This window comes from Emiliania huxleyi, assembly GCF_000372725.1.
Source record: "Emiliania huxleyi CCMP1516 unplaced genomic scaffold EMIHUscaffold_11, whole genome shotgun sequence".
Classification (NCBI taxonomy): Eukaryota; Haptophyta; order Isochrysidales; family Noelaerhabdaceae; genus Emiliania; species Emiliania huxleyi.
The window spans coordinates 788,276-815,825 of NW_005201792.1; the positions used below are offsets into that span (position 1 = coordinate 788,276).

The 27,550-nt window shown below is 66.3% G+C and overlaps 7 protein-coding genes across 7 annotated transcripts in view; 5 read left to right on the forward strand and 2 right to left on the reverse strand.

Annotated features, from left to right (window-relative positions):
* The first annotated feature begins 2,076 nt into the window (after nt 1–2,076).
* Nucleotides 2,077–9,172, forward strand: EMIHUDRAFT_462187 (hypothetical protein). Its single transcript, XM_005791975.1, has 14 exons — nt 2,077–2,491; nt 2,738–2,871; nt 3,055–3,125; nt 3,363–3,554; nt 3,596–3,796; nt 3,919–5,214; nt 5,295–6,911; nt 6,988–7,299; nt 7,388–7,597; nt 7,700–7,881; nt 7,923–8,093; nt 8,163–8,229; nt 8,333–8,698; nt 8,772–9,172. Exons 1-14 carry the CDS (start codon nt 2,139–2,141, stop codon nt 8,964–8,966), a joined length of 5,367 nt encoding a protein of 1,788 aa, XP_005792032.1. The 5' UTR covers nt 2,077–2,138; the 3' UTR covers nt 8,967–9,172.
* Nucleotides 9,173–10,290: 1,118 nt separating this feature from the next.
* On the forward strand, nt 10,291–11,467 carry EMIHUDRAFT_200147 (hypothetical protein; the record flags this gene model as incomplete). Its single annotated transcript, XM_005791976.1, has 2 exons — nt 10,291–10,488; nt 10,559–11,467. 2 exons carry the CDS (start codon nt 10,291–10,293, stop codon nt 11,465–11,467), a joined length of 1,107 nt encoding a protein of 368 aa, XP_005792033.1.
* A 1,259-nt stretch (nt 11,468–12,726) lies between these two features.
* Nucleotides 12,727–14,934, forward strand: EMIHUDRAFT_448893 (hypothetical protein; the record flags this gene model as incomplete). Its single annotated transcript, XM_005791977.1, has 5 exons — nt 12,727–13,396; nt 13,655–13,895; nt 13,946–14,107; nt 14,318–14,443; nt 14,518–14,934. The coding sequence occupies exons 1-5, from the start codon at nt 12,753–12,755 to the stop codon at nt 14,932–14,934; spliced, it is 1,590 nt and encodes a 529-aa protein (XP_005792034.1). The 5' UTR covers nt 12,727–12,752.
* A 123-nt stretch (nt 14,935–15,057) lies between these two features.
* EMIHUDRAFT_200149 (hypothetical protein) lies at nt 15,058–16,014 on the reverse strand (the record flags this gene model as incomplete). Its single annotated transcript, XM_005791978.1, has 2 exons — nt 15,058–15,726; nt 15,874–16,014. 2 exons carry the CDS (start codon nt 16,012–16,014, stop codon nt 15,058–15,060), a joined length of 810 nt encoding a protein of 269 aa, XP_005792035.1.
* Nucleotides 16,015–19,272: 3,258 nt separating this feature from the next.
* EMIHUDRAFT_97792 (hypothetical protein) lies at nt 19,273–20,279 on the forward strand (the record flags this gene model as incomplete). The annotated part of the gene is made up of 3 exons (XM_005791979.1): nt 19,273–19,343; nt 19,458–19,571; nt 19,937–20,279. The coding sequence occupies 3 exons, from the start codon at nt 19,273–19,275 to the stop codon at nt 20,277–20,279; spliced, it is 528 nt and encodes a 175-aa protein (XP_005792036.1).
* A 1,233-nt stretch (nt 20,280–21,512) lies between these two features.
* Nucleotides 21,513–22,658, reverse strand: EMIHUDRAFT_62719 (hypothetical protein; the record flags this gene model as incomplete). The annotated part of the gene is made up of 1 exon (XM_005791980.1): nt 21,513–22,658. One exon carries the CDS (start codon nt 22,656–22,658, stop codon nt 21,513–21,515), a length of 1,146 nt encoding a protein of 381 aa, XP_005792037.1.
* A 2,507-nt stretch (nt 22,659–25,165) lies between these two features.
* The window catches only part of EMIHUDRAFT_200154 (hypothetical protein), a gene marked incomplete at both ends in the record, with an annotated part of 3,022 nt that continues 637 nt past the window's right edge, over nt 25,166–27,550 (forward strand). Inside the window, 3 exons of the mRNA XM_005791981.1 lie at nt 25,166–25,897; nt 26,476–26,572; nt 27,390–27,449. Coding sequence (XP_005792038.1) covers nt 25,166–25,897; nt 26,476–26,572; nt 27,390–27,449 — 889 coding nt within the window. The remainder of the gene's footprint in view (nt 25,898–26,475; nt 26,573–27,389; nt 27,450–27,550) is intronic.

Genomic DNA, 27,550 nt, shown 5'->3' on the forward strand with positions numbered 1-27,550 from the left:
CCTCGAGTCTCCTCCTCCCCCATCCCCTCTCGTTTGGCTTGTGAGAGTTGAGCGTCGAGCTTTCTTTAGACTTTTTAGATTTTACACTTTCATCTTTCCACGTCTTTTCGGAGTTCGGTGGTTTTGCCTGTGATGGTGCTAGCACGCGCCAGTCCGCACCTGTGTCGAGCCTGTCTGCTGTGAGAGAGAGCGGTTGATTTTGTTAAATACTTTCTTCGTCTCTTTCAAAAACGAGAGAGAGAGCGGAAGGAATTAATCTCTCTCTTAATCCGACGACCAGGCCGCAGGCGACTTAAACGAGAGACGACCCCAGACGAGGGTGCTACACCGCCACGCCACGAACGAGGTGACCCTCGGCGGATCTCTCGAACGCGTCCGCATTACCTCCCCCTTTCGCCTTCCTTCCTCGCTCCCCCGCCACGCATGTCAGAGAGAGAGAGACCTCCTTAAGTCCTTATCAGCTGTACAAGCTGGTCGGCCGCCATGTGGGCCTCCGGGCCTGCTGCGGCGGCGCGGCCGGTTGAGGCCGGGCTCGGCCCGGCCTGCGACGGCTGGCCGCCGACGAGCCGCTCGCGCTGCTCGTCAAAATGGCGGCGGTGTCGATTGCGGCGACGGTCCATTCAGTCGCTCAGCGCTCAGGCGTCTGTCGTCTGTCGTCTGTTGTCGCATTTCGCACACGCGCGCGCCGCGCGACCCGCGTCGCTCCGCGAGGGCATGAGCCTTCCGCGATTCGATCCCGCAGCCAAAAGCTGCTCGCTCGAACCGTGGCCGACTCTGCCATCGGCCATCGCGGCTGCAGCTGTTGAACTCTCCAGAAGACTGGTGCCTGATATGCTGCCTCCCTGCAGATAAGCCTCTCTCAGGATCACAGACACCCCTCTCAGGATCACAGCACCGGCGGGGGCGCGCCTCAGGATCAAGCACCCACGGCAGGGTCTGTGGGGATCAGCAGACCTTGAGGGGGCGTGCTGAGGATCATAGGAATGAGAGGGGTGCTGTCAAGATCACAGGGCTGCAAAGGGTGGCACTCGAGATCAGAGCGCCAAAATAGGTGCAATACAGATCAGCGGCCGGAAGTGGGCGCAATACAGATCACGAGCGCCGAATTTGGTGCCCTTACATCATGAAACCGTCGCGCCAACCCGTCTCCTCGCCTCCTCTTCTCACGGACCACAGGGGCAGATAAGCCTCTCTCAGGATCTCAGAAGAGTCGTGATTTCTTGTTGGTTTTCAAAAATCTCTCTCTGTCAGAGGCTCGGCCGAAACGAGTTATCGCGGCGGCTCTTGGCTGAGGGTCTCTCTTCGGTTCGTATGCCGCAAGAAGGACGCATCATTACTCAATCTACCTCTCTCACCCTGGGCCGTCCCGCTTTGATCTCTCGGTCAGGTGGGAGGCCGAGCAGCCTCAGGGTGGCGGGCGCGGGCGGGCGTGTTGAAAAACAGAAAACAGAAAACAAGAGGGGGCCCGGGGGGGGCCAGGCCCCCACTGGGAGTAGAAAATACGCCCAAGGGGGCCAAGGAGGCAAGGAGGCGGCGCGGGGAAGCAGCATCAGGTGAGAGCAGGAAGGATGGCGCTTAGGGTCGGCTTTGAACAAGGGTTTCCAGGTTTTAGATCAGTATTGGTGTCGGCAGACATCCCCACATGAGGTCAGCGGCGCGCAGTGCCTCTCTCGCGGGCTGATTTTGGCTGTGTTCGAGCTTGTTTTTGTTTTCAGTCTAGGGGGCCCGACCCCCTCAGAGGCGGCGGGCGGGCGCCCACTGACCGAGAGATCAAAACGGGACGGCCCGCTCTCTGCCTCTACTTACGCGTGCGAGCCGCGTGTGAGTACTGAGGGGCCACTGGAGAGAGACGTGTTGTTTTTGTTGTTGAGACGTGTAGCGTGTCGCTATGTTTAGGTCTCACCTCATTACTTACTTACTTACTCAATGCGATCGTCACTGTCTCTCCTTTCTCCTCGACTGTCTCTGTGCTTCGTCTTGTGGGTGGGATAGCGATAGGGGGAGTGAGAGGCAAAAGAAAAGTGCGGGGAAAAGAAATTTTTCGGTGTCCGAGTTCTCATTGGACGTCCCGCCTTTAGACCGCGAGCCGCCCCGCCCATCCTTGTTTTCGGCTGCCGCGCGTGCTTGTGTTCGCGGCGATGGAGGTCACCACGAAGATGCGTATCGGTGATCCGGTGTGGCTCCGCGGCGCCAAGAAGGGCGGAGAGCCCTTCGAGCTCGGGCAGGTCACAAATGTGCAGCAGAATGGCGCACGCGTGACTGTCGCCGACGCGAGTGGCGCTGAGCGAGCGTTTGACGCTGCAAACGCAGACGTATTTCCAGCCAACCCGGCGGGGAGCACCGCGCCCGACCACTGTGGGCTAATCCACCTCAACGAGCCCTCCATCCTCGAGAACTCGCGGGCTCGCTACGCCTCGGATGACATCTACACCTACACGGGCAAGATTCTGATCGCGCTCAATCCGTTTGCCAACCTATCATCCATCTACAGGCGAGGGCCATCCCATCACCGCCACAGCAAACGAGCGTTCATGCATCTCCGCACGGCCGTCCCGCCGCATCGGGATGCATGCAGCGCGGAGCGGCGCAGACGCCCGGCCCGCCGCCAGCTGCCGGATTGTGCCACGATCCGCGCCCGGAGATGCGAGCTGCGCCGCGCCGCGAGCACCACGTGGCGCACACGCCATCACTCTTGCGCCCAGACCATCGCACCCTCCCGCACTCCCGGCCCCCGCAGCGAGGAGACGATGGCAAAGTACAAGGACAAGGACGTCGGCGCGCGCGGCGCCGAGCCTCACGTGTATGCGATGGGCGAGGCGGCGTACAAGCACGTGAAGCGGAACAAGACGCCGGCGGCCATCATCATGTCGGGTGCGCTTACGGCTGAGCGTGTGGGGGTGGGGCGCCCCTGCGAGGTGGGCGGGCGCCGTCGACCCTGCCTCGAGCGGAGCAGAGAGCGTGGCGACGAGCGGGCCAGGGAGGGGAGAGTCAGGGAGGGGAGAGAGCGCGTGCCGCCCTGGGGCGGAGGGCCGAGGGCCGTGCCCCGCAACGCAGGCGAGTCCGGCGCCGGCAAGACGGAGACGACCAAGCACATCATGCGCTACCTGGCTTGGCGCTCCGAGTCGGTGCGGGCCAGCCGCATCGCGGCAGCCTCCGCCGCCCAGTCTCAGCAGCAGCAGTCCAGCTGCAGCAGCCTCATCCGCAGCCGTCTTAGCCGCAGCGGTACAACTCACGGCCAGGAGAGGCGCCCGGCTCGCTGTTTCACCCGTTGGCTCTGCCACCGCTGCTTCGGCCCACCACGACCTCGTCGGCGTCGGTTCCACAACCCACCTCCCGCCTCTCCCCCCCCTCCCCGTCGCCAGGTGAGCAAGAAGGCGGAGGGGAAGCTCGACACGCTCGCCGACGCCATCCTCGGCACCAACCCTCTCCTCGAGGCCTTCGGAAACGCAAAGACGGCGCGCCAGAGAGCAACGCCACCGCGTACCGCTTCGCCGCCGCCGCCGCCGCCGCCGCCGCCGCCGCCGCCATCTCGCTGCCGCCACCTCGCCGCCACCGTCCTCCCGTCGCCGCCCCTCACCACCTTCGCTCTGCGCAGGTGCGCAACAACAACTCGTCCCGCTTCGGCAAGATGATGCGCCTCCACTTTGAGCCGAGCGGCGCGGTGGCGGGCGCCTACATCAAGACGTACCTGCTCGAAAAGTCGCGAGCGGTGGCCATCACCGACCCGGAGCGAAACTACCACATCTTTTACCAGCTCTGCGCCGCGGGCCCCGCCGAGGACAAGGCGCCGCATCGCGTACTCCACACCTAGTGCTGACGCTCTCGCGCCCGTCCCTCAGCGGCGGCGCGCCCACACGAGCTCGCGGGTGCTCGGGTCTGGCCGTGCGTGACGCGTCCACACCCCTGCGTGTGCTCCAGGGCTCGCTCCTGGCCAGCCTCAAGCCGACGGACCTGAACATGCTCAACCAGTCCAAGTGCATCGAGCTCAAGGGCAAGAGCGACGCCAAGGACTATGCGGAGACGGTCCAGGCGATGGACACGCTCGGCATCCCGAAGAAGGAGCAGTCGGAGCTCTTCCGCGTGCTCTCTGCGCTGCTGCTGCTTGGCAACATCAAGTTCACCGACGACGCAAACGACAAGGCCGTCTTCGACGAGCAGCTCGGCAAGGGCGACTTTTGCAAGGCGGCCGAGGAGCTGCTCGCGTGCGGCGCCCTCTCCAAGAACCTGACGAGCAAGGTGATGAAGGGCAAGGAGAAGCCCGACGGCCGCCGCTCCATCTACACGATCGCCTACTCGGCGAAGCAGGCGGGGGCCGTGCGCGACGCGGTGGTCAAGTCCATCTACACGCACCTCTTCGACTGGATCGTGGAGAAGGTCAACACCTTCATCGCCGGCAACGAGTCGACCCCGTCGCTGCCGTACGTCGGACTCCTCGACATCTTCGGCTTTGAGAACTTTGCGCACAACTCGTTCGAGCAGCTCTGCATCAACTTCGCAAACGAGAAGCTGCAGCAGTTCTTCCTCACGCAGGTCTTCAAGGAGGAGGAGGTGCTGCACGTCAAGGAGGGCGTCCCGTGGAAGGAGGTCGAGTACCAGGACAACACGCCGTGCATCGAGCTGATGGAGAAGCCGCCCAACGGCATCTTCCGGCTGCTCGACTCGCAGTGCAAGGCGCCAAAGGCGAGCGAGGAGGCGCTGTGCGAGCAGGTCAACGAGACGCACAAGAAGGGCGGCTTCCTCGCGCCGACGCGCCTCAAGCGGATGCGGGACGGGGAGGGCTTCATCGTGCGGCACTACGCGGGCGACGTCGTCTACGAGACGAGCACCGTCATCGGCAAGGCGACCAAGGTTTCCGAGGTGTCGTTGCTCGAGAAGAACAACGACACGCTGCAGGAGGACTGGCTCGAGCAGCTGGCCGGCTCGGAGGTGCCGCTGCTCAAGTCGCTCTTCTCGCCCGGCTGGGAGGCCGCCCTCAAGGCCAAGAAGTCGGCCTCCTTCTCCAGCGTCGGCAAGCGCTTCGTCAACGACCTCAACTCGCTGCTCGACGAGCTCAAGGCGTCCAAGGCGCACTTTGTGCGCTGCATCAAGCCAAACTCGAAGCAGGTCAAGAAGGAGTTCGAGCCGGCGATGGTGCTCGACCAGCTGCGCTGCTCGGGCGTCGTCGAGGCGGTGCGGGTCATGACGGAGGCGTACCCGACGCGCATCCCGTACGAGGTGAGCCGCTCACAAGCCCGCGTCGCGCCCTCCCTCCCTCTCCTCCCAAGCACCAAGCCTCCTTCCGCCGCGCCCTCCAGGTGATCCACGGGCGCTACGCGCCGCTGATGGGCAAGGAGGTGCTCGACGCGACCGGCGACGAGCCGGCGGCCTTCTGCGAGGCGATCGCTATCGCGTGCGACGTCGCCCCCGGCGACTTTGCGCTCGGGCTGACGAAGCTCTTCCTCAAGGTTGGCTGCGGCGTCTTCCTCGAAGACCTCGCCTCGATGGACACGGCGGTGGTCGTGCCGCTGCTCGTCGCCAAGATCGCCGAGTCCAAGCGCAAGAAGGGCGCCGAGAAGGTCATCGGCAACGCCGTCTACGGCTGGTTCCTGCGCAAGCGGTACAAGGAGAAGAGGGCGGCCGCCGCCCTCGCGCAGCACCGGATGCGCACGCTCAAGGCGCGGCGCGAGTACCAGAAGTGGTCCAAGGAGCGGCAGGAGCGACTCAAGCGCGAGGCGGCGGAGCGCACCAAGAAGGAGGCGGAGGAGAAGGCGATGCGCGAGGCCGAGGCCGAGGCGCGCCGCAAGGCCGAGGCCGAGGCGTCCGCCAACAAGAAGAAGGCGGACGAGAAGGCCGTGGCGGCTGCGGTTGCGAAGGCCAAGGCGGAGGCCGAGGCGCGGGTCGCGGCCGAGATGGCGGAGGCCGAGGCGCGCGTCGCGGCCGAGATGGCCGAGAACGAGGCGCGCAACGCGGCGAAGCAGAAGCTCGACCGCAAGCGCAGCGACTCGAACGTGTTCGGCTCGCAGCCGATGGTGGAGGCCACCCTCGCGTCGCCGCGCGGCCGCGCGGGGAGCACCACTCGGCGTCCCTCGTTCTTCGACGCCGCCTCGAACGCGAACCTGACCGAGGCGCTCACCGAGGCGCAGAAGGAGAAGGAGGCGGAGAAGGTGGCCGGCGGCGGCATCGACGGCACCATGTCGCTCGAGAAGGCGTCCTCCAACCACGCGGTCAAGAAGGAGGAGTACTTTGACGTGCTGATCATCCGCGACGTGGGCAAGGGCACGCTCGGGATCGCCGTCGACCTGTGGGATGGCGAGGTGACGGTGGGCGCCATCACGACGGGCGGCCCGGCCGACCGCGAGGGCACGCTCGTGCAGGGCGACGTCATCAAGGGCGTCGACGGCTGCCCGTGCAACACGATCGAGGAGGTGACGGGGATGGTGCAGAAGGCGCCCAAGGACATCCGCCTGTCGATCTGCCGCCGCCCCGTTTCTGTCGTGCTCGAGTCGATGATCCGGATGCGCATGCCGAGCGGCGAGTGGGAGCCGTTCGCCTTCCGGCTGCTCTCGAACCGCAACATCGAGTTCGAGAAGCTGTCACCGCCCGTCTACGCGGGCGAGATCCACGCGCGGCTGGCGCAGTCGCTGAAACTGGTCGAGGAGCGCGGCGGTGACAAGGTGCTCGAGATCGTGACGGGACACAAGCACTTCCAGATCAAGTGCGAGACGATGCTCGAGCTCGAGACGTGGCAGCTGCGGCTGCAGGAGGTCATCATGCTGCAGGAGAAGGTCGCCAACGTGGCGCACGGCTGGCTGCTCAAGGAGGAGCCGGCGCAGAGCGGCAGCGGCACGCAGTTCAAGCACTACTGGTTCGTGCTCTTTTCCAACGGGATCCTCATGTACTTCGCCGACATGCAGCGCGCCGTGCTCGGCCAGGCGCGGCGGCTGTCCCTGCCGGCCCGAGGAGGCGAGGGGGGCGAGTCAGCGACACGCGTGATGCGTCCGCACATAGGCGCTCGGCTTCATCCCGGTCGAGAACTGCGTGGAGGAGACGCGCAACGCGTCGATGCACACGATCAGCATCAAGTGCTCCTTCAAGACGTGGCTGCTCGCTACCAAGAGCAAGGAGAGCATGCTGCAGTGGGCCGCCTCGCTCAAGGTTGCGGCGCCCAGCGACGCGAGCGCCAAGCCCGCCATCGACGCGGTGCTCGCGCAGGGCTGGTGCGACCTGCCGCGCGACACGCCCGAGGGCGAGGTGTGGGCGCGCCACTGGTTTGTCCTCAAGTCGTCTGCGCTGCAAATCTACCCCGAGGAGCAGAAGAAGGCGAGCGCGGCCGCAGCCCCCGCGGCGCGCAGCCGCGGCGCGCGCCCTCCAACCGACCCCTTCGCCCCCTTCCCCCCTCGCTCGACAGGCGGCCGCCAAGGGTCCGCTCGGCGAGCCGTCCGCGTCGCTGCAGTCCACTGCGATGAAGACGGCCACGCGCGCGCAGGGCGCCGACTTTTACAAGTGGGGCATCGTCGTCGAGACGACGGACGGCACGCTGCTCCGCATGCGCGCGACGGGGCAGAGCGAGATGCGCCATCTCCTCTCCACGCTCAACGTCAACTGCATCCCGACGGAGGTTGCCGCGCCGGGCGCGCTCCAGCGAGGCAGCGGCTCTCCCGCCCACCACCCTCGCGGCTGACCGCGGGCGGGGTGGGGTTGGCCTGTAGGCACCCGCGAGGCAGTGGCGACCCTGACCGAGCAGCTCAAGGCGGGCTACCTGTACAAGCGCGCCGAGACGCGCAAGGCGAAGCCGTGGGGGCAGCGCTGGTTCGTCCTCGAGGTGATGACGGACGCCGGCCCGGAGGAGGGCACCGTCGTGCGCACAGGGCAGCCCCGCCTCCCACTCTCTCGCGCGATCGCGTCCGCCTCCCCACCGCGCCCGCCCCCCTCCGCGCGCGTAGGCAGCTCACCTACTTCAACAACTCGAAGGACGCGGCCATCAAGAAGAGCCCCACCGTCATCCATCTCAAGGATGCGACCAAAGTCCAGACCGCTCTCGGCAAGACGCACAAGACCGAGCACCGCGTGCTGCTCTCCACGCCCGACCGCGAGTCGGGCCTTATGGAGCTCGGGTGCGTGCGAACGCCTGGCGCGCGCCGCCTGCCACGCCGCCCCGCTGAGGCTGCGGGCCCACTCTCTAGGCATGGCGACAAGGAGGTGGCCGACGATTGGGCAAAGCTGCTGCAGTTCTGGATCGGGCCACCGAAGGTGCGCCCCTCGAGCCCCCCCCCCCCCCCCGCCCGCCCGCGACGGGTCGCGTCCGCCTCATCGCGCCGCCCTCGACCCGCTGCTCCGCCCGATGCGCCTTCAGGTGGCGCAGGGCAGCATCGGTGGCGAGGCGAAGGTGGTTCGCTCGGCGTGGATGGAGGTCAAGTGGGAGGCGCACCGCGCCGCCGAGCTGACCGACGACGACCTCGCGCGCTCGGAGACTATCTCCAAGAGCTCGCCCTCCTTTGCGCGCTCCTTCTTCCGCAAGAAGAAGGAGGAGGCCGAGCCGGCCACCAAGCCGTCGCGAGCCTCGGTCGAGGCCTCCCCGCCGCCGCTCGGGGCGGACGGGACGGAGGGCGCCGAGGACGCGGGCGCCGACGAGGAGCAGACCTTTGCGTGGGCGTATGTTGCGCTCCTCTCGGAGCCCGGCTCCGGTGGCGGGCTCACGCTGCGGCAGTATACGGACGAGGTGGCGCTGCCTCCGCTTGCCGGCCCGCGCCTCTGCAGGAGGGTGAGAGCGTCGCCGCGGTTGCCCTCTCTAGGCGATGACGACCGAGGTGGGGCGGCTCCAGCTCGGCTACCGCGTGCAGGCCGCGGTGCTCGACGATCCGATCGAGGACTACGAGACCGCGTTCCGAGTCGTGCCGGACGGCAAGGCTTCCGACACGTGGCTGCTGTGTCCGGGCTCGGACGCGGCGAGTGCCGACTGGATTGCGACAATCATGCCCTCAGCGTAGAGCGCGGCGTGGCGCGGCTGGGTCCGCGGTGCGCGCGGCGCTGCCAACACAGAACTGTCAAATATGCGCAGCCGCTAACGGTGTGCGTGAATTATCGATCACCGCATCGATGAGTGGAGTGCGCGTGCCATCCTGCATCCTCAGTCTACTCTCTCTTTCTCCCAGCGCTCTCTCTTTCTTTTCCATTGAAAAATTGATTTGTGACATGTGTGGTGTGTGGCGCGCGGAGAGCGGCCCAGAGAGGGACCCGCAGAAGAGCGGCCCAGAGAGGGACCCGCAGAAAAGACAACGTGTGAGCGTACCAATCGCCACTCGTGAGACGACGTGTGAGCGTACCTAATCGCCACGTCGTGAGACAACGTGTGAGCGCACCTAATCGCCACTCGTGAGGTGACACGACGTGAGCGGACCTAATCGCCGCAACGAGACACGCCGGAGCGGACCGAATCGGTTTCGCCACACGCGACGAGACGCGACGTGAGCGTACCTAATCGCCACGCTGTGAGAGACGATGTGAGCGTACCTAATCGCCACTCGTGAGACAACGTGAGCGTACCTAATCGCCACGTCGTGAGACTCGCCACGCGACAATCACATGAGCCCGTGACATATGGCACGAGCCATGACACACTGCAGAGCAGCTGGCCTTGCATCCCAGCAAAGGTGGGGCGAACCCCACCGAGCCCGGGGCAGCCAGGTACGGCCGCCACCCTCCTACCGGGCAACGACCCCAACTTCGTCGATGGGCCGTTTGAGACTCACTGGGATCGACTTCCCCGGCAATCGGCGCGATGGGCCTTATTTGGGCGCCGACGCTCGGGGTCGTCTGGCAACGGCACCGGGACCTCGAGACGCAGCTCTCGGGGCCAGCCAACCCAGGAGTCGATTTTAGCACCAATCTCAATGACAATCTATATCAGCATGAACAACGGGGACTCGGACGCGATGGATAATCGGAGATAGCCGCGCAGCGGCTACGTAGGTTATCCAACAACGCGAGGAGAGGAACCGACATAGAATAACTCCCACCGTAAGGTGTGGAACGTGACGCGATGGCCGGATCGTTACGTCCGTCCGTGCGCGGAACTCGTGTGTCGGACCCTCGCGCCCCAGGCGCCCGAGTCCCGTTCTCGTCTGCCGGCGGACATGTGGCGCTGCAGCGGCACCGCGGGCTCGAAAGAGCCCCGCCAGTGTCCCACTGGCGTACGATAGCATCACACAAGATAGCAGACAGGGGGATTCACAGATCAGCCTGAACGCCCGGTTCTCCTGGGAGGCAATCCTCATGGGGAGCAATCCCATGGGGAGCAATCCCATAGTCGCAATGTCGTACTTCGCATCGCCTGTGCACACGCCACCGCCGAACTGGCGCGGACAGGCAGAGCATCCGGACCGTGTGACCACCGCGATGAGCGCGCTGCAAGCAGCTGGCATCACCACACGCTGCGATTTGCTGCAGTGCGGCCGGGAGGCGAGCGACGAGGAGCTGCAGCGCGTGCACTTGCGCAAGCACCTCGACCAGGTGGCTCGTAATGCGGCGGCGCAAAGCAAGAGCAAGATCCAAGAACTCCTTCTTCACAGAAGGCACCGAGTCGGCCGCTCGCGTCGCCGCCGCCGCTGTCATCGACGCCACGAAGCACGTGCTCGGCGATCACGGCCCTCGCCGATCGTTTGTCCTGGCGCGGCCGCCGGGCCACCACGCGAGCCGCACTGGCGTGCCAGACGAGGGCGGCGAGGGTGATTTTGCAGAGGGCGGCTGCTACTACAACTCAGTCGCGGTCGCGGCGGCAGCGGCGCAGCAGGATGGCGTCGATCGCATCGCCATCGTTGATTTCGACGTGCACCACGGCAACGGCACGCAGGAGATTTTCGAGTCCGACCCCTCCGTCCTGGTGATCTCGCTGCACGCCGACCTTCGCTACCCGGGCACGGGCGCCATCGAGGAGGTCGGCGAGGGCGCGGGCGCAGGCTTCAACGTCAACATAATGTGGGAGGGCTCCGCGGATTGGCCGCCGCACTACGCGGACTACGCCGTCGCCGTCAAGCTCGTGGTACTGCCTATTCTCCAGGCGTTTCGACCAGGGCTGCTGCTCATCTCGGCCGGCTTCGACGCGGCCGAGGGCGAGGGCTTCCATGCGAAGCTGGCGCCGGAGAGCTTCGGCGCGATGACCGAGTCAATGCTCACGGCGCTGCCGGACGTGCCCACCGTAGCGGCGCTGGAGGGTGGCTATGTGCCGCCCATGGTCGCCAGGTGTTGCGTGGCCGTCATGGGCGCGCTGCTCGGCGACAAGGTGGACGAGCCCGAGGAGACCAAGATCTCCAAGCTCAGCGAGAGCAAAGGCTGCAAGGCGACTTTGCTGAAGGTGGCCGAGGCGCACGAGGCGCATTGGGGCGAGAGCGCCAACCTGACGGTCGCCAAGGTCAAGGCCTTCTTCGAAGGGCAGAGAGAGCGGCAGAAGGGCCTGCCGAATGTCCGCGGTTCGAAGCGGGGGCGTGCCTAGCGTCGCTCCGCGCGTCGGCGCGGGACATGCGCGCACACACACACACACACACACACACACACACACACACACACACACACACACACACACACACACACACACACACACACACACACACACACACACACACACACACACACACACACACACCGCACCGCACCGCACCGCACCGCACCGCACCGCACCGCACCGCACCGCACCGCACCGCACCGCACCGCACCGCACCGCACCGCACCGCACCGCACCGCACCGCACCGCACCGCACCGCACCGGCGCTGCTCGGCTTAATCGAAGGCGTTCCGTACTGTCTCGCGCCTTGTCTCGTGTGCTGTGTAGTTATGACTTGTGACGTGTCGGGTGTCGCCTCCGGCCGGCCGGCCGTGGTTTGTGGCGGTTCACCCCAGCGATATGGCAGCTTTCGTCGGGAACACTTGACGGTCGCAGCCTTCCGACTCGCGCCAGTTCCCAGACCCAGTACAGGCGGGCAATCGTGCCGCGCACACGCTCACTAAGCTCGCGAGAGCTCTCGGCCGTCTCCCCGGGACGTCCCCGCGGGCGCGGCGGCCGGCGCCCGCGGGCGGGCCCCATTTCTCCCCGTATTTGCATCCGCGCACGCAGCATCCCCGCAGGCTTGTTGCCGCCACCCCCTCGCAAGGCGCACACACACAGGATTTTAAGGAGCGAGAGTGTGGTGGCGAGAGAGAGTTTGCGACTTGAATTCTTTCTTCGCGTCCCAGCTTGCCCCACACGACAGTCGATGTACGATGAAGCAGGTATTCTCAAGAAGAGATGGGCGACGCCGAACATAGCGGCACAGCGCGCACCCAGCGCGCACCCCGCTTATGTTTTTTCACCCCCGCCTGGGTTCCGGCTCCTAGCCAGATAGGGGGTCTGTTGACACTGACTCGACACCTCGCTGGCCTCTCCGCAAGGCCCCCCGACCGCGTCGAACTCATCGGCGCGGGCTCTCTCGGCTACGGGACCGGCCCCAGCTTCGGCTGAGGGCTGACAAGCTGCCGAGCCCAAATCACTGTGACGGTCGTGATTTCTTGTTGGTTTTCTAAAATCTCTCTCTGACTCGTGCCAAAACGCCCTACCTACCTACTCGAGTAGCTATCCCCAGGCCGCGCAGCGAAGCGAAAAAATGAAAAGAAAACGGGGCGCCTACCTATTCAGGAAATTCTCAAACAAGGCCAACCTACCTACCTATGTGGGAGGCAGCGATCCCCTATCTGGCTAGGAGCCGGAACCAGCCCGGTATGTCGGCAGTGCCACCCGAACATCGATGAAGCGCGCTCGCCAGGACGACTCCGTGGCCCGCATCGGCCAGGCGCTGCTGGACTCGCGCCAGCAGCGACGACGAGGTGCCAAGAGTGCAGCTGGTGCCGTCAGCGGAGAAGCACGAGCTTCCTCCGGCGACAGGTCGGCGGTGCGCAACCAGGATGCATCGCAGATCCTGCGGCACGGCTTTGTTGAGACGCCATCCACCCTCCTCGAGCCATCGCTGCGAGCGGCACTCCTAGCGCGCGCGCAGGCGGGCGGCGGCCACGACATCAGCAACGCAAAGGAGCTGCGCATCGGAGGCTCGCTGCTGCAGTGCGTTCGCGACGCCGTGTGCTCGTCTCCCACCGTGCGGCAGGCGGCGCGTGAGGTCTTCAGCACGCCGTACGTCTCGATTCCGTACGTCTCCGTGCTCTCGACACACCCTGGGCAGCAGCCGCAGCTCCCGCACGCCGACGACACGTGCAACCGCGAGCTCATTGGCCTCATCCACCTGCGGCCGGGGCAGGCGCCGACCCGCTGCGCTCCCTACGACAGCAGCAGGACGTGGCCCACGGGATGGACGGCCAAGTGCACCGCGTGTGACGCCGCCGTCCCGCTCACCGACAAGATGTACCGCGAGCGCCGTCACCTCCGCATCGGCTTCCGGTGCGACTCTTGTGGCGGCGGCGGCGGCGGCGGCGGCGCGAGGGGCGCAGGAGGCATCCCGCCTCGCCACGCCTCGCGCCGGCGCGAGAGCCGCCCCGCCGAGTTCGGGGACGCGCTCCGCGCCGCGTTTGGCGAGCTGCTCGAGGAGGGCGCGCCGCAGCTGTGCCGGCACTCGCTCGGCGCGCCGCCCCCCGCGAGCCTGCCCTCGACATGGAGAGAGAGAGAGAGAAGAGCCTAGGGCAGCCAAGATCGGCCGAGGGTAGGCAAGCCGCACCCCGACGCGGGCGACGGCAACCTGGCGCTGTCGACGCTGCTCCACCGCGGGCCTGGCACGCTCGGCCGGGACGAGACAAGGCACGTGCTCTTCTACTCGCTGCGGCCCGAGTACGCGGACATGGACCCTGCGGCGGAGGAGGCGGCGGGGAGGGAGGCGGAGTACCACCCCGACGAGCAGGCGAGACCCTCCCAGATGCAGCCGGGACGCAGCCGCGAGGCGGAGGTCGATGCCGCACCCACGGCTTGCCCACGGCCTGCCCACGGACCGTGCAGGTGACGGCAGCCTACCTGCTCGCAAACCGGCCGGGGGACGCGGACCTCGCCCGTCGGCTCACCGCCATGTACGCGGAGGACGGGTACGACCTCTCCCTCCACGCCACGTCGCGCGGAGAGCAGCCAAAGCAGCGGGCAGGGGCGGCGGGCGATGTCTACGACGTGCAGGACCGCTCCAGAGAGAAGAGAGCGGCTCTGGCTGTGCCCCCTCTGCCCAGATGAGGCCACGACTCGCCCGCTCCCTCAGGATGTCCTCGGCAAGCGGCGCAACGGCGGCGTCACCGAGTACCTGATCCGCTGGAAGGCGCGCGGATTCGGCCCTCGCCCTCGCCCCCCTAGCCTGCCCCACCTGCGCCTCCCTCGCGTCGGTAGGGCTACCCGCCGTCGCACAACAGCTGGGAGCCGGCGGCGAACGTGCCCGAGCGCGTGCTCTCCTACTTCCGGGCCGTGCGCAGTGACTCGGACGGCGACGAAGGGACGGGAGAGGAGGACGAAGAGGTGGGCAAAGCCGCGCTCCCCTGCAAAGCCCCTCTGCGGGCTGCAGCATCCTGGCCACCGCGTCCCAGCTGCAGGCCCGCCTCTCCGCGCCGCAGGCTGCCTCGCCGTCGGCCAAGCGGCGCAAGCGGCAGGCAGCGCCTGCGCCAGCCCGGAAGCGCGCCGCCACCCTGCACGCGCAGCCCCCCTCAAAGTGCAATCTGGCGACGAGGGAAGCCCCATCAAGCGCCAGCCGGAGCCTGCGGCAGCGCACGCACCAGGGGCCTTACCTCGACGACCACCCCGGCATTCTCGCGGCGCTCGCGCACGCCGAGGCCGAGCGCAAGGGGCGCCTTCCTGAGCCCTCGGATGGCGGGCTGGATCTTTCGGCTTCGCGCGTCTGCGGCGACACTCCGCAAACCGGGCGCAGCGCCCGAACTGCCGGCCAGGCCGCCGCTGCCCGGGCCGCAAGCATGGCTGCCGCGGAAGCCAGCGGCACCTTCCGCGCTGCTTGAAAGCTTTCCATTTCTGCTCTCGTTATATCTCACGCGGAATACGGGGTGGAAACGATGGGAAACAGACGTGTGGTGACTGGGTGTGTGGAGAGAGGCTTGTGCCTGTTTCATATCATGCCTGTTTCATGCTGCCGGTGCTGATTCCTCCTCCGGGACTTCCGTGGCTGCTGGTGCGGGACTCGGGGATGGCTTCACATCTTTGATTGGGCTTGGAGGCGCTGACCTAGTTGGGCTTGACGCCGCCCCAATGTCGAGTGACACCCCGTTCGCATTCTTTGCGTTTACCTTGAACATGCCGAGCTCGAGTTTCGTGACGCCAGAGTAAGCTAAGCAGTCCTTGGGGACAATGGCGACGCACACCACCTCTGACAGGTCGATCGGCTCATCTAGCTTGACGCGCGTTACCTTGATATTTTCGTCGGTGATATAGAGAGCGACCGGCTTTGCGTCCTTGTTGGCCAGGTGGGTGAAGTCTCCCGTCCATCCTTGCGCTAGCTTGACAAATTGGCTCCATCCCTCGTAGTACTTCCTTGGGTTCGGCCCACCCACTCCCTTTATGATGTCCGACCGGCCGCAATTGCTATTGAGCTTGAATTCAGGCACCGCGTCCTCCGTCTCGAAGAATGCGAGAGCACCCTCGACGGGCGCATCACGTGTGTAGTGCAGCTGAAGCGTTCCCTGGGCAGAGTCGTCGTAAACGAGGGAGCCGCAGATGGTCGGCTTTTTTGGAACGCTCAGCCGAGACACTCGCTTTGGCACACTGCTCGACCCTCCGCCGAGGCATGGACAGCACTTGCTCAGGAAGGAGCCGTTAGGCTGGCTGGAAGTGCCCGCTGGCGTAGCGACAGCAGGAGGCGCAGCCGGCGGTTGGGCTGCAGCTGCCGAATCCATCTGATCTGCGGCAGGGGCTGGGGCTGGCGCTGGCGCTGGCGCCTCCACTTCAACGTCTTTCATCTTCACCGGGTGGTCCGCGTTCTTGAAACCGCACTTGCATTGACCAAAACTCTCGGAGGTGAGATCGATGCGGAAACTATCACAATAGATCTCTGGGTCCCCACAGGCGTTTAGCGGGTCCGGCATTGTGCGCACGCGTCGTAGGATGATCGGACGGAATGATGATCGCGGGATCAACGACCCCGGTGTGATTGTGAACTGTGAGGCTAGCTGAGGGTGACTGTTGTACTGCGCCCTCACTGTCGTGCGATCTGAGTTTCTTGTTCTTATCAACCATTCTGTGAAGAAGTGTGTTGCCTGGCTACCCTGGGGCGAGATTCAATTCAACAAATCCTTCCGATTTTGACCGCGCAAGATATAGAAGGGTGGCTAAGGGCTCTGTCTGCCCGCAAGGCGCATGGAGTGTCATCCTAAGACCTACACGGGGTTGTGTATCACTGTTTTTGTGTGAAGGCTGAAGCACTGTTACGCGCATAACGACCGCTCCCCCGCCCCACGAAGCACGATCATCTGTCACCGTTCAGTTCGAACTTCATGGGTTCTTGGTTCAGCGCCGAGGGGAATGCGATCGCTGCGTCGTGCTTGGCCGTTCCGGCGATCCCTCTCTTCAGAGAAGGCGACCGCAGCTTTGCGATGGGCCTCGCGCTGAGCGAGCCGCTGAAGCCGCCGCCGCTAAATCCGCTGGAGCCGATCCGAACCGCGATTCTTTGGCCTGGACGCGCGCCCGGAGGAACAGTCACCTGCACCAAATGCTTAGCAGCCATCACTGACTCCGGTACGTGGTGGTGGCTATTCGGGAAACAGAGGGGTGTGCGGGGGTGGGAGCATTAGCAACCTGCACGAAGCTTCGCCCGTCAGGAGCTGAGACAACCACCTTCTCTCCCGGACCATAGCCCTCCGGTATTGTCACCACCATCTGATGCATCGCTTGCGACCTGCGGCCGACGTTCTTATCGAGCTCCCCACGCAGCCCTGTTCCCTCCTCTGCGTCGCGCCTCTCTGTGCCGCTCAAGTTGAGCCACGCGCGCAGCTCGTGGTGCGAGTGGTTGGCGCGTCTCACGTGGTGCGAGCTATTGCCGCGTTGCTTTGCGTGGTGCCCTGCGGTGCCGTTGACACGCCTCAAGCGCACGTGATCACGTGTTCGCTGAAGCTCCTATGGGCAACAAAGATGCTATTTGTAGCCCTGGTACCGACGGGGCGCAGGCAACGGCCGCGCCTCCAGCAGCTGCCGATGCACCTCAAACTGGTGCGTGGGCGTCTGATCTTTGACGGCCGCGCTTGCCGCAGCGGCACAGCTCAAGGCCCACACGACGCTGAGAGCGACGAGGCCTGAGCATGTCCATACCCTGGAACCGTGCCATATGCGGCCAGCCGTGCGGGCTGGGGTCGAATCTTCGCACATGGCCACAACGCGACCTGGACCTCAACACCTCGGCTCAACCTAGACTATGTTTGAAGGACGCACGATGCGGCGGGCTGTTGTTGCACTGTTCAAAGATAGTAATAGAAATTTAGTAATAGAACTTTACAACGAGAGAGAGGGGAGAGAGAGAGAGAGAGAGAGAGAGAGAGAGAGAGAGAGAGAGAGAGAGAGAGAGAGAGAGAGAGAGAGTCACACCACGCGGAACGCATCTATCTCCATCGCTTCGGTGAAGGAAGGGGGTGAACCGCGCCATCCTCGCTCGATCGCCGTGCAAAGCTCGCTTCCAAGCTCTCACGCCGCGCGTAGGGCCTAGGGGCCTAGAGAACACACACCCCTGTCCTTTTTTCTCCCAGTAACCTAAAAGACATACAACAAAGCTCCCTCTCACGACACTGGGCACGGGGTAGTAATAGACCAGTTTGGTCGCAGGGCGCCCGGGTCGTCTCGCAGCGGCCCCGCGCGGGGAGGTGGCTGGAGGGCGCTCTGTGTCTCCCCTCACCAGTCGTGCTCGTGCGTAAGCGGTTAGTCTCTCTCTGTCGAACTCACCCGAACGATCGAAACCACGCATCGGAATCCCGCGAGAAACCTCGCGGCGCGTCGGGTCTCGCGTCTCGGGGGGACCGCGGGGCGTCCTCATCGCAACCTGTCAGCAGTCCACCTCTCCGGGTATGTGAGCTGTGAGCTGTGAGGGTCCGCCCGCAGGCGCATTTTGGATACCGCGAGTCGGTGTGCCCGGTCGAGCCGCGAGCGGTGCCCACATTACGGCTTTTTAGCCTGAGGGTAAGGTTTCTGCAGTTTCTCTTATTATTTTCTGCTGGAGGTGGGAGCCTCGGGAGAGAGAGATTTTTAGCAATACCAAACACGTACGTTTTGTTGCCTCAGGTGCTTTTACGCTTTTGATCGGGTCAGGGGAGAGTGCCACCTTTACCACTTTGGTCCTCTCGTAGCGCCAAGCTTTTACGACCAGGAAAGTGATCTGGCCCTGCGAGGGGGCGTCGCCACGCGCCTTTGTGAGGTCGTGGTCAGGCGAGACATAGATGGTGGCTCGCGAGGATGGTGTGGATGGAGGGCGGAACGACGCTCGGGGCAAAGGAGGGAGGCGGTGGAGAGGCGCCCACGCAGACCTCTGGCGGAGGCCACCTCTCGAACCGACCAACAGCGTGCTGCCGGTCGGGGCTGATGGACTACAACTCCCCTGTTATGAAAGGCGCAATGGGAGTATGTGAGTGAGTATTCTTGATACGAAACCACGACGACACACACCAGTCGACTCGCATCGGTTGCCTCCATGAATGGCGGAGCTATTCTCGCGTCCACACCACACCTGGCTCCAACGTGGACACGCCCAGAGCTGGGGACACTACTAGGTCACGCATGGCATCAGAAGTTTTCTCTCTGGGCCCCGAAAGGCAGGCTTCTCTAGCAGCGTCGTTACGCATGCGCCCTCCCCTCCTGGGCGCATGCGCCTCACATCTCGACAGAGCATACGCCCTTGGCGTGTGACGAGACGAGTTCACATCAACTGCCGCAACAGCGCCTCAAAAAAAAAGCCGATTTGCAGGTGGCTGATAGTATGTGTAGCGAACTCATCCTCTGAGGGCGCCCGCGTCCCACCCCCGCCTGCCGTCGGCGCGGCGCGGCGCATCGCCCACCCCGCCACGGCTCGTTTCCGACACCCCGCCGCCACACCCGGGGTGTACACAGCGTTCGTCGCGCGCAGACGTCGCAGACGCTGCGGCAGAGAAGAAATATCCGCACGCCGCCCCCGCGAACCACAGCCGCGCGCCCCGCTGCGTGCGGACCCACCCTTCGCCGCTGCCACCCTCGCCGCCGCCCAGCCCGCCGCCGTACACGCCCCTCAGCCCCATCCCACTCTCCCTTCTCCCGGCAATCGTTACCGCCACGGCCTGTTCACGGGTGCTCCCCCCCCCGGCGCGCGCGCAGACGTCATAATCAACAACATGGCGAAGTCTTCCACCTCCCCGAAGCCGGGCTCGCCCACCTCCATGACCATCACGAAGAACGGGAAGAAGTGACACGCCTCCACACCCGCCCCGCACACGGCACACGCCCGCACACGCTCCCCCTCCCGCACGCGCCTTACTGCCGCTGAACCCTCACCTCCCGTCGCGCTGCTCCCACGCAGCTACAAGAAGTTCGTGAAGTACCTCTCCAAGGAGCTCAAGGCGAATGGCAAGGCTTTCGATTTCACGATCGCGGGCGCAAAGTGGGCCTCGCAGGAGGAGGGCCACGAGTTCAAGTTCGAGTTCGGCGAGGCCTGAACGAGCGGCGTCGGTGTGAGAACGGGGGGGCCTGAGCCCACGGCGTGCTAACGTGCGCCCGAGCAAGCGGGCCGAGCCCCATCCGACTCGCCCGCGCGTCGACGGGGACTGCCATGGTGGTCTATGTTTCTGGTGGTGTCCTGTGCGTGCGCGACTCCGTAAGGGCCGGGCTCTCTGTGTTCGAGACGTCTGGTTCTCAGAGCAGTACGTCCTTACAACACCACGAGTACGCGCAAAATGGATGAATACCGACAGACCACACGCAAGGGTTCCCCACCGTACTTCGCGCGCGGCCTCGCACGCCTCACGCGAAGCCCGTGGCGTGCCGTCGTCAGTGCACAAGGCTCGGGGGCATCTCGACTGGCGCGCTCTCCAACCTGTTGCCGACAGCAAGCATCGGCCGGCTCGGCGCGTCGCAGCACGACCCGCCCGCTCCGGCGTCCAACGCGCCCTCCTTCAGCGTCGTCTCGAGCGTCGCCGACTCCGTCTTCGGCGGCGGCGCCTCCCGCCGCGCTCGCATCGCCGAGGTGCTCAACATCATCTGCCAGGAGATCGGCACGATATCGCTCCTCGGCGCCGCCGGACGTCTCCATGGTGGTCACGCAGCCTCTGGCTGGAACGGGATCTACCTCGCAAGCGAGTCACCTGGGCCGGCGCGCGTGTTCCGAGAGAAGGGCGGGACCTAGTAAGCCGCTAAGCCGGCCGGGCGCGCACAGTCCGTATACCCCGTGATCCCCTCTCATCGGGTGGTGACAAGGGGGCGTCGGCCTTAGCGTGACAGCAGTCACGGAAGACTGCCCGCCCTTAGCCGGTGGGATCAAGCCAGTACGCCCCCCACGGTTGAGGGGAGGACGACTGTCTCTGACGGCGAACCTCAGTTACAAGCCGCCCTCCCCTCGAGACGGCGGGCACCACGCCATTGCACTGGGATAGGGTCGATTCCGCATGGTACGGGACCCCTCGATCGTCTCCCTCCCTCGCTGGTGTGTTCGTTGGGGAACCGGCCATAACAAACACGTACCACAGGATCGGAGGTGGCACAGGCTCACAGGGTGTCGGCACACACGTATGAGGTATGTGGACATGCTCTCGGGCTCGATAGTCGATTTTTGAAATTCACAACACAACTCCTCGGCTACTCTGCTGGAGGAATGGTTGGGCAGGTTGTGGGGGACACGTGCCGGCGTGAATACAACTAACTGACGGATCCGCTCCTGACGGCCGCCCGCGCCGCGCTGCGGCGCGTGCGGCCGTCTTTGTTTGAACGGTTAAAAGTCGAATCAGGGCGCCGTCGGGGTTGTCCCCCGATTTTGTCCCACGGACCGCCCGTCCGGCACCGCACGCCGGCGAAGCACCATCAAGCTGCTGTACGGCCCCGGCATCGCCTCCCCTGGCTTAGCTAGACTGAGAGATATTGTGGGCATGGTGTTGGTCTCTACAATATATACACTGAGACACTTTACCTCCCACAGAGCTTGTCCCGGTCCGCCACGGCCATCCTCGGCCTCCGAAGGGCCCCCGGCCGCGGCGCGGTGCGGCGGCGTCACAAATCCGACCGGGCAGAGCACCGGGACGCGGTCGGGCGATCTGAGGTCCAACTAAAGCCGTAGGCGTATGCCGTATGGTATATCGTATATGTGCATTGCCCACCCAGGGCTATCACCTGGACCCATCAACAGGCGCCTGCGCGGCGCCGTGGTCAGGGGAGGTGTTGTTCACACCTGCCCAACCACTCATGCAGCACAGTAGGAAAAAGCTCTCGAGCATGTGAGCCCTTACAGCACAAAACTGCATGGCCCAATTTTATTCGCCTTATATCTCGCGCCAATCGCCAACTCCATTGACCCCTATACGCGTGTGGTCCGTCTCCTGGGACTCTGACTCGCGCTCTCGCCTCTCCCCCCGCCTCCGCTCGCGCCTCAGCAAGCAATCCCGTTGGACCAACGCTGAAACTCGTCGTAGGCGCGGGTGTAGACGTTGTTGTACGAGAGAGAGACGAGCTGCTCGACTCGCTCGCGCAGCTGCTCCTCTGGAACCTCGAGCATGAGCCTGTCGCGCACCTGTGCGGCGCGGACCAGCGCGGCTGAGGCGTGGGCGGGCGGGGCTGAGGCGCCTGCCGTTCCAATCGCGGCGCGGCGCGCCTGCCGGAGCGGCGTCTCGACCCCGGAGGCGAAGCAGAGCATGTCGGAGCGGTAGCCCGTCATCTCGATCAGGGCGAGCAGCGAGTCGGCGTGTGCGCGCGCCGCCCGCAGCGCAGAGGTGCAGAGGTCGACGAGCGTCTCGGTGAAGAGCGGCGCAGTGGGGCCGCCCAGCACGCCCACCATCTCTCGGGTGAGCTTGAAGGGCACGGCCGCCTCGAGCGCCGCCCGGCCGCCCGGCGCGCGCCCGAGCACGAACCCAAAGTCGATGTGGATGAGGTGGCCGTCCCGGTCGAGCAGGATGTTGCCGTTGTGCCGGTCCTTGACGCCGAGCAGGTAAGTGGCGATCGAGTAGGCGGCGAGCGAGCTCACAAAGTTGTGGCGGGCGGCGGCGCCGCGAGGCGACGACGCGTCGCCGTAATGGTCGAGAAAGTGCTCCTCGAGCGAGCCGAAGCGAGGAAGCTTCTTGAGGGCATGCAGCGACTGCGTGTTTGGCGAGAACTCGATCAGGCCCGAGCGCGGGCCCGTCGAGAGGATGGCGTACGGCCGCAGCCACAGCGGCGCGGGGAAGGCGCGCTCGAGGAGCCGCAGCAGCTGCATCACAAACACCTCTTGCCGCACGTCGTCGTTCGCCTTGGAGAGGAGCGGCACCAGCGCCCAGCCCGACCGGCGCCCGTGCGGCGAAGCGCGCCGGATCCGCTCAACCTTGTCCGCCCACGGCTCGCCGTACAGCTGGTCGAGGCTGCCCACCCTGCCAACCTCCTCCCGCGACGCGCGGCCGCCCCGCGCAGCCGCGCCCCCGGCCCCGTCCGCGACCCCCTCCGCGGATCCCGCCTCGGCGGCCGCCGCCGCCGCCGCGCCGCCCAGCCGCGCCGCGACGTCGCTCGGCGGCGGAGGGGCCTCGTCCTCTGCGTCGGAGCGGCGCATCAGCTGGTCGAGCCACGTCGGCTGCCTCTGCCGCAGCGCGTCGAAGGTGGTGCCCGACCGCTCGGCTCGCACCGCCTCGAAGAGCTGAGAGAGGCGCCGCCGCCGCCGGTCGGCGACCACCTCGACGAGGAGGAGCGCCGAGGCGCGCTCGCGCGTCACGAAGACGCCAACCTCGTCGGGCGGGATGCGGACCACGCGCCGGAAGGGGTCCGACGAGGAGCAGAGGGGCACGTAGGCGAGAGGCGGCACCGCCATGCCTCCGACGAGCGCGGCGAGCTTCAGCCTCGCCGCCTCGCTCGCGGGCCTGCAAGGGAGGAGGACGCGTCACGGTGAAGGGGGGCTTGCTTCCGCCTCGCTGCGGCGTCGCGCCTCCGCTCGATCTCTGGCAGCCCCGAGCCGGGCGTGTAGAGCTCCTCCGACAGGGCGGCGAGCGAGCGCACAAAGTCGCGCTGCGCCGTCAGGTAGAGCCACGAGCAGCGCTGCGACGTCGAGAGGTGCGCGGCGCCGACGGCGGACCACACGCCAACCTCGAGCGGAGGCGGAGGCGGACCGCTGTCGCCCCCGCGCTCAGCATCGGCGGCCGCCCGATCGCTCGCGCCGCCCGCGGAGCCAATCGTGGCGGCCTCCACGGCCGCCCCAGAGGCAGACGCCGCCGCCGCCGCCGCCGCCGCCGCCGCCGCCGCCGCCGCCGCCGCCGGCTGCGGCTGGTGCGGCTGCCCTCTGTGCATCTCTGTAAGCGAAGCGGAGAGCAGGTCGGTGCACTGTGCGATCGAGCCGCTCGCGCCCGGCAGCGGCGGCGAGAGGGGCGGCAGGCCCGCCGCGGCGCGCAGCACGCGCAGCCACGTCTCTGTCTGCGCGGGCGTCGCCGCGCGGACGCGGATCGCGCGGCGGGAGAAGCGTGCAGAGAGCTTGATGTACTGGCCGCCAGTGGGCGACTCGCGGAGCTCGACGTGAGCGAGCGAGAGGGGGATGGCGCCGCGCGCGCGCCGGTCGGTCGGCGAGCGGTAGTAGTAGAGCACAACCTCGCGCAGCGAGAACCAGCTGTTATTATTATTACTACTACTATTATTATGATTATGATTATGATTATGATTACCTCGCGCAGCGAGAACCAGCGCCGCGTCCACGACTCGCCGCAGCAGCGCCAGACACCCCACGCGTCTCGCGCCTTGCGCTTGAGCAGCCAGCCCTCGAGCACCGCCTCGCCCTCCTCGGCCGACCGCGGCGAGCGAGCCGCGCCGACCGCCCTCCAGCCCGCGCCACTCGCCGGCCGCAGCGCCGCCGCCCGCTCTCCCGCGCCGCTCCTCCCCTCTCCCGCACCACTCCTTCCGTCCCCGCTCGCCTCGACGAGCCTCGGCTCCATGCCGCCCGTGAGGTCCATGCTGCTCTTGAGCTCGTCGAGCCAGCGGCGCACATTGTGCGCGAGTGCGGCCGAGCGGAGCGTGTCGCGGTTGACCATCTGGACGCAGGAGGCGGGGAGAGGGGTGGGGAGAGGAGGGAGTGGAGGAGCGAGGGAAAGCCTCGAGTCTCTCGTCAAAGTCCACGCCCCGCCCTCCCGACCGACGCGGCCGTGTCACGGCGCGGGGAGGCCCAGGGAGGCCGAGGTGTCCCGGAAGGGTCTCGGAAGGGTCTCGGAAGTCACCTTTGCGCCGTACACGACGGCCTGTTCGATCCGGTGCAGTAGCGCGGCGCAGCGCGCGTGCACCTCGGCGTCGCCGGTGGAGACCTGCGGCGGCGAGGGATGGGGCTGCGGCGGCGAGAGGTGCGCGGCAGGGAACGACGCGGCAGCGGGAGCCTCCGGCCGGTTCTCCTCGAGGCCGCTGTATGCAATCCACGTGAGCTGCAGCGCCCAGTGCACGTTTGACTCGCACACGCGGAGGACGAAGCGCTCGAGCACGGAGGTGAGGAGCCAGTCCGCCGGCAGACGCGTCGTCAGGTGCGCCAGCTGCGGCAGCAGCGCCTCCAGCTCATCGATCGAGTCGCCGTCGTCGAGCAGAGCAGCGAGGGTGTCGCAGGTGGTGAGCAGCGTCGCGGGGTCGTCGCGCTGGCGCCAGATCTGGAGGAGGAGGCGCAGCGCGGCCTCGCGTCGCCGCTCCGCCGCCGCCGCCGCCGAGGCCGCTGACCGCCGCAGCAGCGGCAGCCGCCAGCCTCTGCCGCCCTGGTGCACACTGCCTCCCAGCCGCTCGAGACGCGAGGCGAGCGAGCGCGAGACCTCGCCCTCAAACTCGGCCGGAGAGCGCCGCCACAAGCGCCGCCACGCCTCCAGCGGCTCTGATGTGGCCGAGCCGACGAGGACGAGCGCGAGCGAGGTCCACTTCAGCCGACCGATCATTGTGCTCTCTCGCGCAGCTCGGGGGAAGGGCTGAAGCAGGAATAGAGAAATCCGTGCGACGCTGATCCCGGCTAACTTTTTTCTCTGTCGGTTCCACCAAGCCAGCCAGCTGCAGTACTCGCTCAGATACACGCACAACCCCTCACACTGAGCCCACTCAAGCCACGATCCAGCCATGGCCCAGCTCTTCCTTCTCGTGCTGCTCCTCCTCTCCGGCCCCGCTCGCTCTCGCGATGCGGCGGCCTCTCTCCTCGCTCGAGGCAACGGCCACTACCAGCGGGGAGAGCTGGCGCGGGCTGTCGCCGCCTACGAGGCGTGCCTGCAGCTCGAGCCGGGCGGCCTGCCGTCCGCAGCGGCGGACGCGCACTTTGTGCCATGCGTCATCAACCTCGCCAGCGTTCTTGTCGACCTCGGAGGCCACGAGCAGCGGGCGGAGCAGCTCTACCGTGTCGCGCTGGCGGCGGAGCCGGAGCACGCGGACGCTGCCTACAACCTCGCTCTGCTGCTGCACGACCGGAAGACGGAGGAGGCGGTGGAGGAGGCGGCTACGATGTACCGCGTGGCGGCAGAGGCGGAGCCCGAGCGGTGGGACGCGTGGGCCAACCTCGCCGCGGCGCTCAAGGAGCTGCGGCGGGAGCCGCTCGGCGCGCTGCACGCGTACGAGCGGGCGATCCTGGTGCTCGAGTCGGCGGAGCAGGCCGGCGGCGGCGAGGGCGGCGGCGAGGGCTCGTACCTCTCCAAGCTGTACTACGGGTACGGGACGCTGCTCGCCGACCTCTCGCCCGAGGCGTGCGGCGCTCTCGCGGCGCAGCCGCAGAACTTGCTCCTCGGCACGGCGGAGGGAGGGATGCCGCCGGCGCAGCTCTGCGCGGCGGCGGCGCAGAACGCGATGCGCACCGCGGCCGCGGTCGACCCAAGCAACGCGCAGGCGCGGCGGGAAGGGGCTGTATCTCGGCTATATCTCGGCTATATCTCGGGTACATCTCGGGTACATCTCGGGTACATCTCGGGTACATCTCGGCTATATCTCGGCTGTATCTCGGCTGTATCTCGGCTGTATCTCGGGTGCATCTCGGTTATATCTCGGCTACATCTCGGCTATATCTCGGCTGTATCTCGGCTGTATCTCGGCTGTATCTCGGGTGTATCTCGGGTGTATCTCGGGTGTATCTCGGGTGTATCTCGGCTGTATCTCTCCCAGGCGGAGCACATGCTCGCTGCGATGATGGGCGAGGGCGGCGCCGGCGGCGCGGGAGAGGGCGCCCCTTCAAAGGCGGCGCCGGGCTTCGTCGAGGCGAGAGGAGCTCACGCACCCCTCCTCAGCTCCCTCTCCGCTGGACTCGAAGCCGAGAGACTCGGCGCTCTGCCGTCTCAACCCCTCCCCCCCCCTCCCTCTCCCTCAGGCGCTCTTCGACGACTTTGCGGACTCGTTCGACCGCGAGCACACCCCCGCGCGCCGGCATGCACCTCCGCCGCCCGGGGAAGCAGCAGCCCGGATCGCCTACACCGATAGGCAAGCTCACCGAGCTCGAGTACACCGTGCCGGCGATGGCTGGCGCTGCGGTCGACGCCCTCGCGCGCGGTAGGACAGGCCGCCCCTTCGCCTCCGCTCTTGACGCGGGCTGCGGCACCGGGCTCGCCGGCCCGCACCTGCGGAGGCATGTCTCCGGCCCTCTCGTCGGCGAGATCCAGCCGAGACCTAGCCGAGATGCAGCCGAGATCTAGCCGAGACCTAGCCGAGATGCAGCCGAGATCTAGCCGAGATCTAGCCGAGATCTAGCCGAGGTCTAGCCGACCTGCGGAGGCACGTGGCCGCCCTCTCTCGTCCCGCGCACTTGTCGACCTCGAGGCTCCTCTCCTCTCCCTCTCCCTCTCCCTCTCCCTCTCCGCACCAGCTGTCGTCCGAGAGCCGTCTCTTCACAGCCCTCCACGCCCCTCCCTCGGCTCAGGCGTCGACCTCTCGACAAAGATGCTGCGGATTGCCGCGGCCTGCACCCGCTCGGGAGCGCCGCACGCCCTGCGCCTCCCCTCCCCTCCCGCCTCGCACACGCGCTCACACGCCCTCGGCCCCTCCCCCGCAGATGGCTGCGGCGTGCAGGGCTCTGCGCGTGACCAGCGGCCGCTCTACGACGAGCTCCTCGCGCTCGACCTGGAGACGATGCCCCTGCCCGACCTGCTCCGAGGCGAGAGAGGGCCGAGATTGGCCGAGATCGGCCGAGGCTGCGGCCTCGAGACTCGAGACAGCCATCGAGCAGACAGCCATCTAGCGGCCATCCCAGTCTGCTTGGGGAGGAGTGGGAAGATGCCTCTCCCCTCCCCCCCTCTCCCCCTCGCCTGCCCCTCCCGCCTCCTCCCCTCTCCCCGCCTCTCCTCGCCCAGCGACCTCCTCCTGCCCCCAGGCGGAGCAGGCTTCGACCTCATCGTCGCGGCTGACGTGCTGGTCTACTTTGGAGAGCTGGGTGAGAGATTCTCACCTCCCTTCCCTCCTCCCGCACACACAGACACACCTCCGCACAGCTTTCTCTCCCGTGCGCCGTCGTCTTGCTCTCGCCTAACACCC

Bases quoted from the DNA above. Each gene is read 5' to 3' on its own strand.
- EMIHUDRAFT_462187 (XM_005791975.1), top strand. From the start codon at position 2,139: ATGGAGGTCACCACGAAGATGCGTATCGGTGATCCGGTGTGGCTCCGC. The intron at 2,492-2,737 runs GCGAGGGCCATC...CGGCCCCCGCAG, and splicing joins AACCTATCATCCATCTACAG to CGAGGAGACGATGGCAAAGT. The intron at 2,872-3,054 runs GTGCGCTTACGG...CCCGCAACGCAG, and splicing joins GGCGGCCATCATCATGTCGG to GCGAGTCCGGCGCCGGCAAG.